Here is an 18,734-nt window from a genome sequence, read left to right as displayed (position 1 = left end):
AGCATGAGGGGACAGGCAGACCCCACTGTAAGTTCTCAGTCAACTAAGGCTGACTTGCTGTTGGAGGTCATGGAGTCCAGAGAACTCTAGGCATCTTGGAGAGCCCAAGTCTGAGAGGCAGGGCAGAGAGGGAGAGAACGCGTGTCCCTCCATGTCCCTCCTGAGGATGGCTGGCACATGACATAAGCCAAGCTCAGTAGCCTGGAGCTGGCCGTGGCCTCCATCCATCCCCAGCCTCCGGAGAAGTGACTCATCCTTCAAGACAGGCTTCTGTCCCATCCCTGCAGTGTCCACCCTGCCCCTCCTCCAGGGGTGTCTCTCCCATTGCTGCCCTCACTCCACAGCTGGGCTGGGCTGTTTCCATGTCCTGTCCCCCATGCTCTCAGCAGCACCATGAGCACATGCTCGCCTCCCCCCAGGTGGCACAGCAGGCACCCACCCCAGTAACTCAGCTCTGCTGTCGACTTTCAGGTTTCAATTTGGATTTCAACCCCCACTGCTATAATAGCTCAGGTGCCTCTGGTGACCAGAAGGCTCCCCAACCAGCCCTGCCCCGCCCCCCCCCCCCCCCCCCCCCCCCCGTGCATTCAAGGGGTGCTTCAGTGAGGCCTCAGAGCCTCAGGGATGGCCAAACAGACAGGGGCCTCTGTCTGGGCTGGCCTGAGGGAGCACTGTCTCCTTGGGCTCTGTAACCAGTATCCTGGAGGCAGACCCGAGTGTGTGGGCTGGGGACCCAGTCACCCTGTGGGCCACTGACCAGTGACAAGCCCCAGGGACTCATCAGTCCATGGGGGGGGGGGTGACCGATCACAGTCGGCATATGCTCAACTCTGGTTTGGGGGTGCTTGCCGGTGATGGTTTCTACACTCTGAGATGCCTTTGGAAGGGCAGGCACCACTGGGAGCCAGAGATCTAAGTAAGGGAGACGAAACTGTTATATACATGTGTGTATCTTCTTCCTGTGTATCTTTTTGAAAGTCCTACCATTCATCTAGTCACAAATACTAAGTACCTAAAAAATAAAACTAAATACCAGATACCAAAATGAGAGGTTTTGGAACCTGCCAAGGGTGGGACCTCAGGTCATTAGACTGTCCCCAGGGTCCCTCATAGGACTTCTAAGTGTCCCCTCTGGTGAGCACTCCTTCCTCCTCGGATCCTGCAGATGTCTTCTGCTCTCAGACTTGGAAGACCCCCCCGCCTCCGACGGGACCCAAAGCTGGGCATGTTTCCCCGTTTCCCGCTCTGTGTCTGGCGCTGGCCCAGCCCAGCCCTCGTGGTTCCAGGCAGGGCTGCTATCTCAGCGATCAAATGGTGGGCAGGACAGCAGGGGGGCACCTGCTCTCCCTCCCGCTCTGTCCAGGGACCCCGCTTGCCAGCTGTGGGCGGTTTGGACCAAACTCCCTGCCTCCTCCCTGCTGTGGGCCCAGCCTATAAAGCCGCCCAGCATGTCCCCGCCGACCCTGGCCCCCGCCCCGCCGCCCAGAGCCGCAATGGCAGAGCTGCCGGCGTCCGAGATGCCGGGGGACCCCGCGCTATGCAGTGGGCGCTTCACCATCAGCACGCTGTTGGGGGGTGAGGAGCCCCCGCCGCCCACCGCCTACGACAGCAACCACCTGACTCACGGCAGCACGTTCTACATGCGTACCTTTGGCTACAACACTATCGATGTAGTCCCGGCCTACGAGCACTACGCCAACAGCGCCCTGCCCGGGGAGCCCCGAAAGGTCCGGCCCACGCTGGCCGATCTGCACTCCTTTCTCAAGGTAAGCACCAGCTCAAGGACTGGCTAGTTTCCTGCCGTGTGACCTTGACCCACGTACCTCACTTCTCTGAATCTTGGCTCCGTCACCCGGGCCATGGGGGCACTCGGGTGTCTTCTTTGTGGGTTGGGACGCCTGCATGAAATGCGGGCGCGGAAGCTATAAAGCTCCGGACACATGTAGTAATGGTTTTTTATGCAGTCGTTGACCACCCAATCAAAGAATCTTGGCCTCCCAGAGAGATAAGGAGCTTCAAACGGAGGCTGCGCGCATCGAAAGGGAGCGCAGGGAGGTGGGAATGCGGCAGGTCTGCCGCGCAGGGGAGGCTCACCGCATTTGCTGCGGGGGAAGCTGGACTCAGGCGGGTGGAAGACAGGGAGCTGGATGGTCATGACCCCTGCCTGCCTGACCTGTGGCCTCTGGGCTCCCAGCAGGAGGGCAGCCACCTGCACGCCCTGGCCTTTGACAGCCGGCCCAGCCATGAGATGACCGACGGGCTGGTGGAAGACGAGGCAGGCACTAGCAGCGAGAAGAACCCTGGGGAGCCTGTGCGCTTTGGCTGGGTCAAGGGGGTGATGGTGAGTCGAGTGTGGATGGGATGCCCCAGAATGGAAGTGGGGAGAGAGAGCTCCATCCAGGCGCAGCTCCGACTCTCGGGTCTTAGCGGCCAGGGTAGACCCACGGCTCAGCCTGGGTCTGTCTCCCCATGGGCAGAGCGACTTCCAGTTTTCCCTGGTTTTGTGCTTCTCAACCCCCATTTGCTCCCCAGATTGATACCTTGCCCTGGGAAAGATCTCTGGTTACTCACTTGTCCTGTGGCATTGGACAAGTTATTTAACTTGTCTGTGCCTCAGTTTCTTCACCTGTGAAGTGATGAGCATTATGAGTTAATAGACCGGAACGGCTTGGATCAGGGCCTACTTTGGGATTATTAGAAGAAACTGTTTTCATCCATAGCCACCAGGGGCAGCACTAAACACACAAATCCGCAAGCCTGTTTTTGTCATTCTCAGTGATGGGAAAGGGGAGGTTTCCTGTAGTGTAGAGCACCAGTGAGTCTTCAAACAGCAAAAATCTAATGAACTTGGCTTTGGAAGGCTTTGTGTGACTTTTCAGAGGGGATCGGATGAGAGTCAGAAGGCTTTGGTCCTGTTCTGAGAGGACAGTGGGTGGATTGTGCGGTAGAGGGAGGCCTGGGTTCTGACCTTACTCCGCCAACTGCCTGATGGCTGTGCCTCCATCTGGGGAGTAGACATCTTCCTCCCGGGCTGTGGGTTCAGAGCCTGGCGGGGCCCCGTTCAGTATCTCAGAGCATAGAGAGGGCCTTAGAAGTCTCCCTGCCTTGGAAATGCCACATGCTCCTGCCCCACCCCAAGAACTTGGCTGGGGCCAAAAACCACATCAACACCCCCACCTCCCTGGAATTCAGTCTCAGCTCTAGCCTCTGGCTTTGCTTTAAATTTGGAAGCTGAAGTCACAGCAACCCAAGTGCTGTTTCTGCTTGTATGTGGGCACTGTCTTAGCCGGTATTTGCCAAGCTCCTCCCAGAAGCCAGGCCCTAGGGTGACCGCTGGCCACAGCGGCCATGGCTGGGGCTGGCAGACACAGGACCCTGGGCTTGGAGATGGGTGAGGTGTGATGATGCTTGCATCCGGTTCTCAGACCCCAGTGGGAGGGCAGAAAAGTGTATGGGAGGGGCAGGTGAATCTCTGGGTACACCTTCTCTCCCTGCTCCACAGAACTCGGGGGCCATGGAAGTAGGAATGCAGTGAAGTGAGTAGAGCCAAGAAAGGACCCAGGTGTCCCCTAGGCCAGCATGCCCAAACCCATGCCATGACTGGGGACAGGGACTTGTATGTTTGGGTGTGGGGTATTGGCCCACCCAGGTGGCCTCCAACTCTTCTCTCTTCCCCAGATCCGTTGCATGCTCAATATCTGGGGTGTGATCCTCTACCTGCGGCTCCCCTGGATTACAGCCCAGGCGGGCATTGGTGAGTGTCACCTCTCGGGGAGGAAGGGGAGGCTGTACCCGAGACCTGATCCTCCTGGGCCTCAGTCCTGAACTTGGGCTGCCGAGACCCCAGGTTTCTGTAGTGACAGATGTCAGGGAAGTGGGGCAGAGCAATCTAGACATGGAATCATTAGGCCTGAGGCCTCTCCCTGGCTCTCTTTGTCCTCAGTAGGTCGCTTAACCTCCCTATTGCCCAGCATCCAGGTTAGGAAACTGGGCTCTGGACAGACACCAATGTTAGAGGGTAGCTCTGGTGCTGTGTGACCCTGGACAAGTTTCTTAGCCTCTCTGAGCCTCGGTTTCCTCATCAGTCAAATGGCACTGATGACTGTCCCTACCTGACAGACCTATTGTGGGGTTTCTATGATGTCTTTAACAGCACAGGATTTGGCACCCAAAGGTGTTCATCGAGTGGTGATTATTTGTTATTACTGAAGGAGGGTGCCTTCCCTTCCATACCTAATGATCCTTTTTATAGTGGCTCCACAGCTCCCTGGCTGTTCAGAATATACCACCAGGAGGGACACAGAGACCCATTTCTCAGATGAGAAAACTGAGGTTTGGGGAAAGGAGGTGACTTAGGTTTCATGGTGAACCATTCAGCTGACTCAGCTTCCTCACATGGCCCCTCACCTGGGAAGTGCCCTGGCTGAGTTTCTGTGGTGATCACCTCCCACTCATCCCACAGTCCTGACCTGGATCATCATCCTGCTGTCAGTCACTGTGACGTCCATCACCGGCCTCTCCATCTCAGCCATCTCCACCAATGGCAAGGTCAAGTCAGGTGGGCCCTACCCCACCCCCAAGGCCCTCCCCTTTCCTGTTGCCCAGTCTTACCCTGGGAATGGGTCTCTGAGCCACTCCCCCACCCCATCTCCACCAAAATGGGGTTGCCCCAGGCCACTCCCTCTGATTGCCAGGTGAAGAATTTGGGCCCCCACGGACGACCTCGGTAATCCCCTGTGCCGTGGGCTGTGGGGGTCCCGTGGTTACCCTTTCCCAGCCCCAGCTTCTGCCTGTCCCAAGCCCGCCCCAGTCAGCTGTCTCCTGGTTTCATGGCCCCCACTCTGTCCCCAATAGGTGGCACCTACTTTCTCATCTCCCGGAGCCTTGGCCCAGAGCTCGGGGGCTCCATTGGCCTCATTTTTGCTTTTGCCAATGCCGTGGGTGTGGCCATGCACACCGTGGGCTTCGCAGAGACCGTGCGGGACCTGCTCCAGGTGAAGCCAGAGGGAGCCCGGGCAGCCTAATTCGCTCTCCCCCGCCCCGTCTGGGTCAGTTTTATCTGTCAGGGACCACGGCCACGGTCTGACCACTGTGGGTGTCCGTAATGATCTCTTCAAATAAAGGCCATTCCCAGACATCCCCCTCAGGGGTATGTGTCGCCTTTAGGGCTGACCTGTCTAGGCTGATGCAGCCCTGCGGGGCGGGGGCCTGTTGGCAGGGAAGGGGTTTGTGTTTCTGTTTTGCTATGAGGGGTCCCCCATACTTGAGGTGAATCAAGGTGGGGGAGTCTGGGGGGAGATGTTGAGAGGGCAGTGTGCAGCCTGGCCTGTGTCCTCCTGCCCAGGAGTATGGCACGCCCATCGTGGACCCCATCAATGACATCCGCATCATCGGTGTGGTCACCGTCACTGTGCTGCTGGCCATCTCCCTGGCTGGCATGGAGTGGGAGTCCAAGGTGAGGAGGGGAGGTTGGGAGCGGTTCACTGGAGAAGCGGGCCTGGTTCTGCCTCTTCTCGGTGTATTAGCTAGGCTTCTGGCTCTGTGGTTGTGACAGACAGACCGGAAAGCACAGGGCCGTGAGCGAGAGTCATGTGTTTGTCTCTCCTGTAACGTGCAGGTGTGTGTGGCTTGCAGGGCTCAGGCACCCAGACCATTTCTGTCCTGTGGCCTCTCCATCCCTGGGAGTGGCTTCCATGCACCTGCTCCACGGCGGCCACGGTCCAGTCAGCAGGGAGGGAACGGGGCCTTTTTCTTTTCCTTTCCGGGCCCTGCCCAGAAGCTGTGTATATCACTCTGTGTACATCCCCTCAGCCAGAACTCGGTCTTGTGGCCACAGCTAAGCTCAGCAGGGCAGGGAGGAGTGTCCTCATGTGAACCCGTACCCAACCAAAATTCAGAGGCTTGGCACTGTGGAAGGAGGGCAGAAGGACTATGGGCCATTGGTGGTCAGACTTGGCAGATCTGGCTCCTGACCCCTGCCCCTGCCTCCCCTCTCTCCCCCTTCCTCTGGCCTCCAGCTCCACGGGCCTCCATCCTGGCTGAATGTCCCCCGCTTGTGCCCCGATAGTTCTGCATCTCACTCCTCAGCCTCCTTTAGAACCCTTGAAGATACCTTCATAGGCTCTGCTAATGTAGTCCCCCACACAGTCCCCATCACACCCTCGTTCATCCTCTAGAGTCATGTTCCATATTTATCAGCAAAATAAGAGCCTTGCTATACCGCCAACTCCCAGAACGGGTCATGCAGCATGAATAAATGAATGAATGAATGAATGAATGAAAGAAAGAGGGAGGGAGGGGCCCTGGGCAGGTTCTGTCCCGCTGGGGCTCCCTGAGCAGGTGGGGCCAGGTCATCTGACTTCTAGGGTCCTTTATTCCAGGCCCAGGTGCTCTTCTTCCTCGTCATCATGGTCTCCTTTGCCAACTACTTGGTGGGGACGCTGATTCCCCCGTCTGAGGACAAGGCTTCCAAAGGCTTCTTCAGCTACCGGGGTATGTGCAGGTTGGGGCCCCTGCCCATGGCTCCGGAGACAGGTACACTCTGCCCACCAATCTGCTCCATTCTGTGGGCACCAGGAGAATGGGACTTCCAGTTCCCAGGACCAGAAGCTGCCAGAGAGGGGGAGCCTCCTGCCTGGCTGGGCCCAGCCTTCTGGGTGGCCCTGATTCAGGCTTTGGTCTTCCAGCGGACATTTTTGTCCAGAACTTGGTGCCCGACTGGCGGGGCGTGGACGGCAGCTTCTTTGGGATGTTCTCCATCTTCTTCCCTTCAGCCACGGGCATCCTGGCAGGAGCCAACATCTCTGGGGACCTCAAGGTGAGCAGAACGCCTGCCCTCCTGCCTCCTGGCCCTGTCATACCAGGATCTCCCCTGGCCACTGAGGTTGGGCACTGAGACGGCGGGTTCCAAACCAACTCCGTTCACCCCACTCAATTCTGAGATTGTTGATTGACACAACTCTGCTCTAGGCCTGGAGGACCACCCTAAAACAGGCGGGTCTCCTCCCTAGTTCCTGGGACTCTCAGCCTAAGGGGGAAGACTGAGCCAGCTTGACCTTCCAAAGCTGGTTCATGCATGTCTTTGCTGGGTTGGCATCCTCTCAGGGCTCTCCGCTGTCTTGGTGTAGGCCACGTCTGCTCAAAGTTCAAAGCTCCGGCCCACCATTGCTGTGTCCCTTGCCCCAGCCCTGAGGATCAGCTGCTTTCCCTGTGTTGCCCGGCCTGCCTCTGTGTCTTGGTCTCTGCTCTCTCCCGGGGATGTCCGACCTTTGTTTCTTTACCTTGGGAAGTTCTGTTCCTCTTTCAGACAACACCTGTACCCTTAAACCTCTCCCAGCCCTCTGTCAGAGTGTGGCTCCCCTAGCCTAATGACGCCATACCATTTATGTGTCTCTTCCCCCTTCCAGTTCTCTTTATCTGGAGAACTGTCCCCTATGTCCCCATTCCCGGCTAAGTGTCAGACACATGGTAGGTGCTCTATGTCCTCTATGTCCCCATTCCCGGCTAAGTGTCAGACACATGGTAGGTGCTCAGTACACGTTTGTTGAGTGAATAGTGGTGAAACGTATTGACTGGGAACTTCAGAGAGGGAATTCAAGGTGCTAGAAGGTGGGGAAGAAGGAGAGACACATGTTGACAGGGGCTCCAGCAAAACTGGATGGAGATGGGGCTGGGCCGGGGCTTTGAAAGCTGAGGAGGCTAATGGTATCTTTGCCAGGGCAGGATCAGGGAGACAGATGGGGTGCCAGTGGGGTGAATGGTGAGAACCTGGGTCGGTGCTGGGAACCCTTCCCCCCAGCTTGCAGTCCCACCTGAAAGGTGCTCTTTGATGCATTTTCTTAAATGAATGAAGAATGGTACCTTGGACTGTCTCCACCCTGCCTGGCTGTAACCGGGGGTGCCCAGGTGGTGCACAGCACGGCCAGGAAATTGGAGAGTGACTGTGTTTACCTGGCTCCTCTCCCTTCTCTGGGGAGCGAACAGCAGGGGCCTGGGCTACCTGCCTGCCCGGAGGTCCCTGCAGAGGTCAGTCTTGTGCTCAGACAGTGCAGGTGCCCTGCCAGCGCTCTGAGAGATCATCGTAGCCTAGCCCTTTACCCAGATGCTTCATCCGGCCTCTCCGGTTACCAACCCGCAGGGTATGCAGGCGTCAGGGCTAGGCAGCTGTCCCGGAGCTGGGGAGTGGGGAGGAGGGGCGCACCTTGGCTCTGTCCTGAGTGCCCTCAAGCCCTCCAGGGACCATTTCCTCCTGGACCCGCCCTCAGCCCGGTTCTGTGAGACCGAGCGTCCTCAGTACAGGAGCAGCTCTCACTCGTGGAGACTTTAGGCAAGTCCCTTTAAACCTCTCTGGGCTTAGCTTTCCCAAATGTAAGAGGGGACCTGGAGCACCCCTCCCGCTTCCCCGAGCAGGGACTAAGGATTCCACCTGCTGATTTACGTGACGTGCTTCCAACAGTGTCCAGCACAGAGGAAGTACGGAGAAGCGCTGATTGTCAAGGTCATGGCCATTTTCCCCATGTGGCTGCTTTGGGGCGGGGGGGCTCATTCTTTACAAACATGATCCTTGGCGAGGGGCAGCTGTGAGGGCTCTCACCCGCACGCCAGAGAGGAGCAGACCAAGCTCAGAGAGGGCTGGCATTGCCCAGGGCCACACACCCACAGGTGGCAGAGGGGCTGGAATAAAGAGGCCTCAACTTCATCATGAACTTACAGTCCATGAATAGTTTTTGAGCACCTGCTTTGTGCCACTGTCTTGTGGATGCAGCAGTAAACAAAACACAAAGACACAAATTCCAGTCCTCACGCAGCTGACATTCTGGTGAGAAAGAGACAACCAGCCCCTCAATTAGTGACGTTCCCCAACCCCTTAGCACTCTCGGAGCAATCTCGTGACCATCGCCCCGTGCTATGGCCAAGGAAAGCTTTACTAGCTTAATTTTCTGCCAGGGAGACTGAGGCTCAGATTCAAGGGACTTCCTAGTGACCGAGGTGGGGTCTGTGTCCCACCTGCTAACGTCCCAGGGCACATCCCAGGGCACAACACAGTCCCCACTCCTACCTGCTCACAGTTATGGGTCCTTGCTGTGGGCTGCGTTGATTCTCATCTCACAGATTGGGGTTGGGGGCATCACTGAGGCTCAGAGGGGTTAAGGAGCTTTTCCCAGCTCACACAGCCAGGAGGAGAGGCTGGGATGTGGACCCACATGTGTCTGACTTGTGTCCAGGCTCAGAGATTTGGGGCCAAAATGTAGGAGCGGGATGGAGGTCTAGTGTAGCCATCTCCCGGGACCATTTTAACAAATGACCACAAATGCTGTGGCTTAAAACAACAGACATTTATTCTTGCTCCGTTCTGGAAGCCAAAGTCCAGAATATAGGTGTCAAGGGCCATGCTCCCTGTAAAGGCTCTCTGGGAGACTCCTCCTCTCATCTCCCAGCTTCTGGCGGCTCCAACAGTCCTTCCCATTCCTTGCCTTGGATCTGTGTCTCTGTAGTCTCAACCACTGTCTTCCCATGGCTTCCTTCCCTCTGTGTGTCCTGGCCTCTTCTTACAGAACACCTGTTGCTGGATTTAAGGCCCACCTGACCGAGTAGGACCTCAGCTTAACTAATTACATTTTGCAAAGATCCTATTTCCAAATAAGATCATATTCTGAGGTTCTGGGTGAACATGAATTTTGGGGGACACCTCCAACCCCCTAGAGGTGGGATGGGAAGTTGAGCTGACCAGCTGGCCTAGAGACCAGGGACTCTGTGTGCTTGACCTGGTCGAGCCATCCTGGTGCCCCCAGCAGAGCTGGCAGTGCCCCCACAGCTGAGACCTCAGCGGACCTGGAAACTCCAGAGCCCTCGGCCCCCCTCCAGCTCTGCCCCTCTGTTTTCACTTTGCTCTGCCCTACCCGTCCCTCCCTCCCAGCCCCCGGCCCTCAGAGCCACCCCAGTTGTCCCCTCCACGAGGAGGCCTTTTGTGGTTCCTGCCATGTTGCTCTCCACCCCCACCCCTTGGTCTCCAGTACACTTCAGCCTGCTCTGTGACGGGCCATCTGCCCCATGTCGGCAGGATCCTGCCCGTACCGCCCTCCCTGGGGCCTCCAGAGTGGGGGCCAGCGCTTGGTCATTCACTGTCCGACCATCAGCTCCAACTTGGGCTCCCAAGTGTCTGAGGCAGAGACCTGGGTTGTTGCCAGCCTTGTTTGGACCCGCCTGTAACACTGAACAACGTCACGGTCCCTCCAAGCTCTGTCACTTGTGGTTCTACCAGCCAGCTGTGCAGAATGGCCCAGGAAAAGCTGGGGAGGTGCACAAGTTTGCTTCCCAGTGCCCATGTGGCCTGCCTTGGGGGTTGGGGTATATGCCTGGGGGAGAACTGCTGGAAAAATCCCGGCCTGTGTTACTCCACCCGGGACCAGCCCCCAGGGGCCTGAGGCTGTCGACCTCGGTGTGGTGGGAGCGAGGCACCCCTGGCTCAGCCAGCTGGGGCCTCCGCACAGCTTCCTGGCCTCAGTTTCCCCACCAGCGGGGTGGGGATACTCTGGCCACTTTAGAGGAAGTTATGCATGAGGAAGGGTCTGGACGAGTGGAATACGTGATGTGTGCGTGGGAAGATTCGCTGTTTCTGCTAGGAAAATGCCAGAGGAGAGCCCTCCCTCGGTGGGGAGGGAGTTTGGGGCTTGTCTGTGGATTAACTGCTATGGGAACTCACAGACCAGTTGGCGCATGATAGTGACGAACCCGCAGCCCCCGGCCCTGGTCTGGGAGCTGGATGTGGATTAAGTCACTTAGCCGGCATCCCTGTGAGGCTGGAGGGGCTGAGGCATAAAAGAGCATGTCCACCACCCAGCCGGTCACCTGGAAGCTGGCTCCAGATCCCCCCACCCCCCACTTCAGCACCCCCAGAGCCCGTGTTGGCCAGTGTTCTGGAAAAAGAAGACATGGAGCTGGTTAGAGCTTCTCTCCATGCCTCTGGCTCCCAGGGCCTGGGTGTGCTCTCAGCCCCATGATCTTGCTTGGGTCCCATCCTGCCCTGCGGGTGGCGATAGCAAGGGTCCTTCTTCCTGGGGCCCTGGGAAAGGGGGCTCTGAGTGGGGGCCGGGTCAGGGGTCACCGACCCTCCCCTGGCCTCAGACAAGGGCAGGGCCTGGCAGGAGGCCCAGTGGCCTGATGCCTTCCCTCCCTCCCTGCTCCTCCTCCCCCAGGACCCTGCTGTAGCCATCCCCAAGGGAACGCTCATGGCCATTTTCTGGACCACTGTCTCCTACCTGGCCATCTCAGCCACCATCGGTGAGTAGCTGTCTAGGACTGCTAGAAGGATTTCAGGGTGCTTGGCTGTCCAGCAGGGAGAGCTAGGCCAGGAGGACTTGGCCGCCTCAGGGAGTGGAACCTCAAACCTTATTTGGGGGTGCTAGTGGTGGTGACCAGAACATCTTCAAGGGAGGTGGTAGTTTGTGGTGAGGGTTGGGTCAGACCAGGCTCTTCTGGTCCCTTCACACCTGAACTTACAGATGCAAGGGTGGGAAAATGCTCTAGGGCAAATTATACTCTGACCCAATGACTAATAATAATAATGATGATGATGGTGGTGGTGGTTGAAGATGATACCAGTCACTGACTCAGCCATAAGCCCAGTCCTTTATGTGCCCATCACATTTAATCCGGGCACTGCTGTGCCCACCATTTCACAGAGGAGAAAACCAGGGCTCAGAGATGTTCAGTCCACCTGCCCAAGCTCACATAGCCACCAAATGGTGGAGGCAAGCTTTGAACCCAGGCCTGGGCCATTGACACTTGCCTCTTGCTGAGGTCCTCACAGTGCTCCCATTAACCACCTTGTGAAGTAGGCTGTTCACAGATGGCCAAGGGACATGGCCCAGGGTGTAGCCGGTCTGGCCTCTTTTTTTTTTTTTTAAGATTTTATTTATTTATTTGACAGAGATCACAAGTAGGCCGAGAGGCAGGCAGAGAGAGAGAGGAGGAAGCAGGCTCCCTGCTGAGCAGAGAGCCCGATGTGGGGCTCGATCCCAGGACCCTGAGATCATGACCTGAGCCGAAGGCAGAGGCTTTAACCCACTGAGCCACCCAGGTGCCCCTGACCTCTATTTTAAGGAGGACACAGGGACCTTAACAGGTCACTTCATGTTGCTGGGCCTCTGTAGAAGGACAATGACAACAAAGGCAATAGTGATGCTTTCTTCCCAGGGTTGTTTATGGTCCTTCGCTCCCGCATTTAGCTATTTGTAATTGCCATTACTGTTATTATTATTGTTTATGATTACATGCTGAAGGGGGGGCTGGCCCCTCTGTAGAAGCAGCTGGTGTCTGGGGGCGGGAGGAGAGGAGGGAGGAGGGAAGGGAAGAAGGGGGACTTCCCCAGGCCCTGCTCCCTCTTCAGGCTCCTGTGTAGTTCGTGATGCCTCCGGGGTCCTGAATGACACGGTGACGCCCGGCTCGGGCGCCTGCGAGGGGCTGGCCTGCGGCTACGGCTGGAACTTCACCGAGTGCGCCCACCAGCACAACTGCCACTATGGCCTCATCAACTACTACCAGGTACACGTGGCCTCTGCCGGGCAGTCTAACCCAGACCAAGGCTGGAACAGGCTGGGACAGACGTGGTTTGGAGGGCTGGGCCCCAGGCTTGGAGGAAAGAGGTTCAGGCTCAGGTGGGGGCCCCGGGGCCCAGTCCCTGCCTCAGTGGGCCCTGGGATCTGGGATCCCCAGGTAAGGGGTGTGGACTCTGAGGCCTCAGAACGTAGCCCCTGCCTGCAGTGAGGCCTGGGGAGCCCTGCGTAGGGGTTCCAGACATGAGGGGCCTGGACCCTGTGTCCCTGCAGACCATGAGCATGGTGTCCGGCTTTGCGCCCTTGATCACGGCTGGTATTTTTGGGGCCACCCTCTCCTCTGCCCTGGCCTGCCTCGTCTCTGCTGCCAAAGTCTTCCAGGTGAGGCTGCAGAATGGGTCTGGCGGGAGGTTCTGGGAGGCCCAGGGACACGGGTCCCTGGGCAACTGCTGCAAAGGTCTCAGGGTGTCATGGGACAGAGACAGTCTAGACTGAAGGCAAAAGGGGGCTCATAACCAACTTATGCAGGAAGCAGCCCCTTCCCATGGTGTGCTTTGAACTACACTGGCATCTCCCACCCCAGAGTCTCCCTGGTGCAGCCTGGCACCCTGTCGGCACTTCTGCCCTCCCTGTTGCACACTGACGCCATCCACCCCATCCCACCTTGCCCTTTTGCTCCCTCCCTGGTGAGGTGGGGGTGGGCAAGGAGATGAGTCCCATCCAAAAGACAGTAACCAGGATCCAGATTAGGGGAAGCGCCCGGCTGAGGTGGAGAGAGTAAGCAGAGCCTGGGGGCGGGGGGGGGGGGCCAGGCCCGGGTGATGCACATGGCTTCCTGTGCCCACAGTGCCTGTGTGAGGACCAGCTGTACCCGCTGATTGGCTTCTTCGGGAAGGGCTACGGCAAGAACAAAGAGCCGGTGCGAGGCTACCTGCTGGCCTACGCCATCGCTGTGGCCTTCATCATCATCGGTGAGAGGCTGTGCCCAGCAGCTTGTGGGGGTTCCTCTCTGCACTGCTCACCTTGGTGCCCAGTGCCCGGCCAGGCCTGGCAGGGAGTGGACACTCGGTGACTAGCCCTTGAGTGAGTGAGGCTGGTCATGGGGCCCCCGCCCCTCCCCCCGCCTCTGGATAGGTGGCTCCCACGCCATGCCAGCCTGCTGGGGCACACCATTCTATGTCAGAAGGGACCCTGCCTTCTCTTGCTGATTCTGTATTCCTGTGTCCTGGCAAGTTGCCCCCCATCCCACCCCCACCCCCACCCCCAGTCCCCGGGTCTGAATTAGTCCCCAGGACAACTCCGGAGCACAGAACAGCTCTTGGGAGCAGATACAGACAGCTGGATCAGGAGCTCTGTCCCTGTGTATGAACTCCACAACCTCATTTCCCAGACCTTGAGCTGCCAGATCCCCTTGGACTTCATGGTAGAGGATGCCCCAGGGGAGAGATCCCAGGGAACCAGTTAGTTAGATTGGTTTTCTATCCTGGCTTTGCCAGCTGTGTTACCTTGGACAGATCATTTTGCCTTGGTTTCTTCGTCTGCAGAATGGGAGCAATAGTGCATAGCAGGGGCGTCACAGGTGGGCACAAAGGGACTTGTGCACACACACACACACACACACACACATGTGCATTGTATTCACAGATGCACACACACCCCAGTGCTTCCTGGTTTACTTAGCCAACAAGGCAGAACTTGCTAGGAGAAAGGTGGCCCCACCAAGCCAGGGCAGTGGCTGTGCTATGGCTCCCTGTGCAGGAGCGAGGTGGGGGCTGGCTGCTGGTGGTCCCATGGCCCTGCTGTAGCTGAATCCTTGTGGTTCACACCAGCATCAGCAATCATGAGGCTTCCCTTTCCAGTCGACTCTCCGCCACTCAAGGGAGCCTTTCTGGACACTGGGTACTCCTGGATCCTGAACCAGATGAAGAGGCAACAGGGCCACCCCCAGGGGATGGAAACCTCTAGTCAGGCCTGCCGTCCCCAGATACACCCTTGCTTCCTGCTCGTCCTGCTGTCTTCCCTAACTCCGATTTCGTGTCCTTTGATCTGAGTGGGTCTGACTACAGTTCAGACTGAGAACCATCATCTCAGACACTCTGGGGCAGGGTTCTTGTGACAATTCAAGGGATTCATGCTCAGAAGTCCTGGGACAGAAGAGGGGTCTGTCTTGTTTGGGGATTTCCCCAGAAGCAGGCCCCTGGAGCAAGGAAACATGCCAAAGTTTGTCTGGGGGTGTCAGGGGCAGTGGTGGCCGAGTGAGACAGGGAAGGGAGGGACCTGGTTCTTGAGTGGGTTTTCACTGTGGGTGGAACTGTGTGTGTCCTAAGGTCCCAGAGTTTCAGATAAAAGAAGACATGGGTCTTGGGTCACATTGTAAAATATATATCTTACTGTAATTTGTGGTTGCAAGAAAAGTATGACAGCTACTGTCCTTGGTTCTTTCATAGTATCTCCCATTTCTCTCTATCTTGTTAAGAGACGGCCTTTGACAGTAAACAAAACATCGGTCCTTTGTTTCACAAAATGACGGGCCCATTTCACAGATGGGAAGGTTGAGACACACTGAGCCTCTGGGGCCTGTCTGGAATCCCCCAACTGCAAGGGAGGGCGCCAGGCGGCTCCCTGGCAGGTTGCCCAACAGACTGTCCTCTCTCCCCCGCCGGGTCACTGCAGCTGAGCTCAACACCATTGCCCCCATCATCTCCAATTTCTTCCTGTGCTCGTACGCCCTCATCAACTTCAGCTGTTTCCACGCGTCCATCACCAACTCGCCTGGTGAGCAGCCCCCTCACCCCTCTCTGGGAGGAGGCATGTGGGGCGGGGGTAGGGGTCTGGGAGGGGCAGGCACACCAAGGTCACCTCTCAAATCGAAACCAGTTCAAGGGACCACTCAAGTCTTAATAATAATAGCAGCTCTCATCTCTCAAGACCGTGCGCTGTATTCCGAACACGGATTCGTACACGGTTTACAGGATGCAGAGATTTCTCTAGTGCCCTCCTCCACCAAATTTACAGGAGTCAAGAATCTGACTCCCCAGAAAAGGAAGAGAATTGCCAAAAGTCCCAGGTTGTTGAAGGTTGCCCTTTGCACGATTCCAGGGGTGTCGCTCATATGCGTCATTGACTTGTATGTTTATTCTGAAAAATTTCTGGCAGGTGGCAGTAAAGTATCCCGAGAAAGGCTTTTTCTGATTATCCCCAAATTGTCAAAGGGCTGGCCGCCAGGCCACCTTTTCCTCAGCCCGGGGACCGTGGTGCCCCACAGTTGTGCCACAGGGCAGCTGTCACTGGCAGCGGCCCTGGTATGGCCCACAGGCGTGGAGCCAGGCAGGATCACACCCTTCCCTGCCCTCTTTCCCCCATGGCTCCATGCTGACATGGCCATATTTGGATGCCTCCTCCTTGGTGTAGCCTGTCCATTTGGCCAAATGACAGCCAAGGTGGGCGTGCGGTCCTCCCCAGAGCCTCCAGTCCAGCCTCCGGAGACCCGGCGGGGGGGCGGGGGGGGGCACAGGCTGGGACTCTGGCTCTGGGCACAGCTGGCAGGGCCAGGTGGTGCTGGCCCAGGAGGAAGCTCCCAAGCGCGCCCACCAACCTGCGTCCTCTGACCAGGGTGGCGACCCTCGTTCAGATACTACAGCAAGTGGGCGGCGCTCTTCGGGGCAGTCATCTCCGTGGTCATCATGTTCCTTCTCACCTGGTGGGCCGCTCTCGTTGCCATCGGCGTCGTCCTCTTCCTCCTGCTCTGCGTGATCTACAAGAAGCCAGGTGTGCAGTCTCATGTTGCCCAGGGCTTCTGGCCCCCCTTCTCCCCGCTGAGGGCACCCAGCCAGCCATCCTGCCCTTCAGCTCAGCTAGAAGGCCTGCATTAGGCTCTGTGCTTTCAAGGGCCCTGTTCTGAGCCTCCTGCCCCATCCTTTCCTGTGGGGTGAGGAGACTGTGGGAACGTGCCTGTTCAGAGCCCACACCTCTACTTCTGGACCATACCCTCCTCAACTGTGGCACCCAGGACCCTGGAATTGCTTGCCCAGGGCCATCCTCTTGAAGTGGCTGGGGGCACATCTAGGCCTGGGGGTGGCCAGGAGCTGGCTCACTGAAGGGCAGGGGGACACAGCGTGGTGTCTCTATGCACACAAGCAAGGATTCCCAGGTGACAGTGATCTGGGGACAGGATGTAGAACCCCAGGAAAGCTTAGAATTCTAAATTTGAACCTAGCCTTCCAGGTTATTGTCTGTTTGTCAAGGGAGGTGAATATTTTGCACAGTTTGATCTTTGTATTTTTTTTTTTAAAGGTTTTATTTGTCAGAGAGAGCATAAGCAGGGGGAATGGCAGGCAGAGGGAGAAGCAGACCTCCCGCTGAGCAGGGAGCCCCATGCAGGACTCCATCCCAGGACCCTGGGTTCATGACCTGAGCAAAGGCAGACGCTTAAGTGACTGAGCCACCCAGGCGTCCCCAGAGTTAAATGCGTTGTAGTATAACTTATAAATATGTAGCCATATGTTATGTGCAAACATTAGGAAGAGATCTGCAGGCTGTCCACCCACCAGACAGCCCAGCTCCCACGGTGCCTGATTCCTAAAGAAGGTCAACATTCCCTCCCTCAGTACAGCTGGTTTCTCCCGGGGATTTCTAAAATTTTGAGTTTGATTTTTTAAAAAAGATTTTATTTATTTATTTGAGAGAGAGAGAGAGTATGAGAGGGGAGAGGGTCAGAGGGAGAAGCAGACTCCCCACTGAGCAGAGAGCCCGAGGTGGGACTTGATTCTGGGACTCCAGGAGCATGACCTGAGCTGAAGGTAGTTGCTTAACCAGCTGAGCCACCCAGGCGCCCCTCTCCTGGGGATTTCTAATCTTGTGCTCACCCCCCACGCTCAGAGGTGAACTGGGGCTCCTCGGTGCAGGCCGGCTCCTACAACCTGGCCCTGAGCTACTCGGTGGGCCTCAACGAGGTGGAGGACCACATCAAGAACTACCGGTGAGCGCAGCCATGTCCAGGCCACCTGTCACCTGCCCCAGGCAGACCCGGGGTGGGGACCACCCAGGCTCAGAGAGGAGCACTGCCCCCAGCGAGGGGCCTGGGATGCCATTGCTGGGTGGGGACCAAGCACGTCTAGTGACCTCTCTATACCTGAGTTTTCACAGCAGAGTATGTTCTTTGAGATGCAAAGGGCTATCCAAGGATGATCTGGCGTTGTAGTCCCCATCACAGTCATCTGTGAGGCTGACCGTGACGAAACTCTCCTAAGCGAGGAGAGTTGTGTGTCCGGGACTCCTTCCCACCAGGTGGTAACGCCAGCAGTCAGCCATATGTATTTGTGTTGTATTGCTGCTCAAAGTGCCTTACGTCACCTTACCACAGCCCTCTGGGGCCTATGACATTACTAACCCCAGTGGCTGACAAGAACACGGACGCACAGAGAGGTTAAGTAACTGGCCCGAGGTCACACAGCTGGTGAGTGACCAATTTTGTTTGGCTCCAACTGAGTCTGGCTGTGGCCCTGGACCATGAGCCTTGGCTGCCTCTTCATCCAGAGGCTGAGTCCCCCACCCACTCACGTGGCACAGGGATCTTGTAAGTGATGTGCCCCACCACCACCAGCCTTTATTCTCCCGGCCACCTGCAATTTGCGCCGAGATCCCCGTGGGCTCTGTGCAGATGGCTCATGCCCTTTTCCCTTCCCCTTCTCAGTCCCCAGTGCCTAGTGCTCACAGGACCCCCCAACTTCCGCCCGGCCCTGGTCGACTTTGTGGGCACCTTCACCCGGAACCTCAGCCTGATGGTCTGTGGCCACGTGCTCATTGTGAGTGGCCCCTATAGGTGGGGAGGGGCCCACTTAGAAGAGCCCCTGGGCATGAAGTCCACACTTGGACAGGGAGTGGGGGAGGCTGTGACTGTGAGGAGGATTGGAGGGCGGAGGAACTATGGAGCAAGCAGAACCCGCTAGACCCTGCTGTGGGCCTGGTTCTCTCCTCTCCCGTGTCCCCATCACTGGTTTCTCCCCACTGCCCTGCCTCTTGCCTGTTCCCTCCATCTTCCTTCCCCCACCATCCTTCTCCTTCCTCCTCCTCTTTCCTTCCCCTAACTCCATAGGGGAAAGTGGGTACCTCTGGGTGTGGCTGAGCCCCTGGGGCAGCCTCCAGGGAGGAGAGAGGCTGCATCTCATTAAGGCCAGAGGG

General features: G+C 57.4%; 1 protein-coding gene across 4 annotated transcripts in view; it reads left to right on the top strand.

Annotated features, from left to right (window-relative positions):
* Positions 1–1,468: 1,468 nt before the first annotated feature.
* The window catches only part of SLC12A3 (solute carrier family 12 member 3), a 35,921-nt gene continuing 18,655 nt past the window's right edge, over positions 1,469–18,734 (top strand). The window contains exons 1-16 of one of the 4 annotated variants that reach the window (XM_032854425.1): positions 1,469–1,766; positions 2,198–2,341; positions 3,679–3,754; positions 4,463–4,558; positions 4,855–4,994; positions 5,345–5,455; positions 6,381–6,492; positions 6,687–6,817; positions 11,196–11,280; positions 12,389–12,543; positions 12,828–12,935; positions 13,402–13,525; positions 15,228–15,329; positions 16,167–16,322; positions 17,433–17,532; positions 18,247–18,358. In XM_032854425.1, coding sequence (XP_032710316.1) covers positions 1,494–1,766; positions 2,198–2,341; positions 3,679–3,754; positions 4,463–4,558; positions 4,855–4,994; positions 5,345–5,455; positions 6,381–6,492; positions 6,687–6,817; positions 11,196–11,280; positions 12,389–12,543; positions 12,828–12,935; positions 13,402–13,525; positions 15,228–15,329; positions 16,167–16,322; positions 17,433–17,532; positions 18,247–18,358 — 2,025 coding nt within the window. In that variant the 5' untranslated portion in view covers positions 1,469–1,493. Of the gene's footprint in view, positions 1,767–2,194; positions 2,342–3,678; positions 3,755–4,462; positions 4,559–4,854; positions 4,995–5,344; positions 5,456–6,380; positions 6,493–6,686; positions 6,818–11,195; positions 11,281–12,370; positions 12,544–12,827; positions 12,936–13,401; positions 13,526–15,227; positions 15,330–16,166; positions 16,323–17,432; positions 17,533–18,246; positions 18,359–18,734 lie in introns of all 4 variants that reach the window. The other 3 variants (XM_032854423.1, XM_032854424.1, XM_032854422.1) reach the window with 3 other exon arrangements.

This window comes from Lontra canadensis, unplaced genomic scaffold, assembly GCF_010015895.1.
Source record: "Lontra canadensis isolate GAN:19392208 unplaced genomic scaffold, GSC_riverotter_1.0 scaffold8, whole genome shotgun sequence".
In the NCBI taxonomy this organism is placed as follows: domain Eukaryota; kingdom Metazoa; phylum Chordata; class Mammalia; order Carnivora; family Mustelidae; genus Lontra; species Lontra canadensis.
Note: the sequence above shows the minus strand (reverse complement) of the source record. Positions and strands in the feature narration are given on the sequence as shown.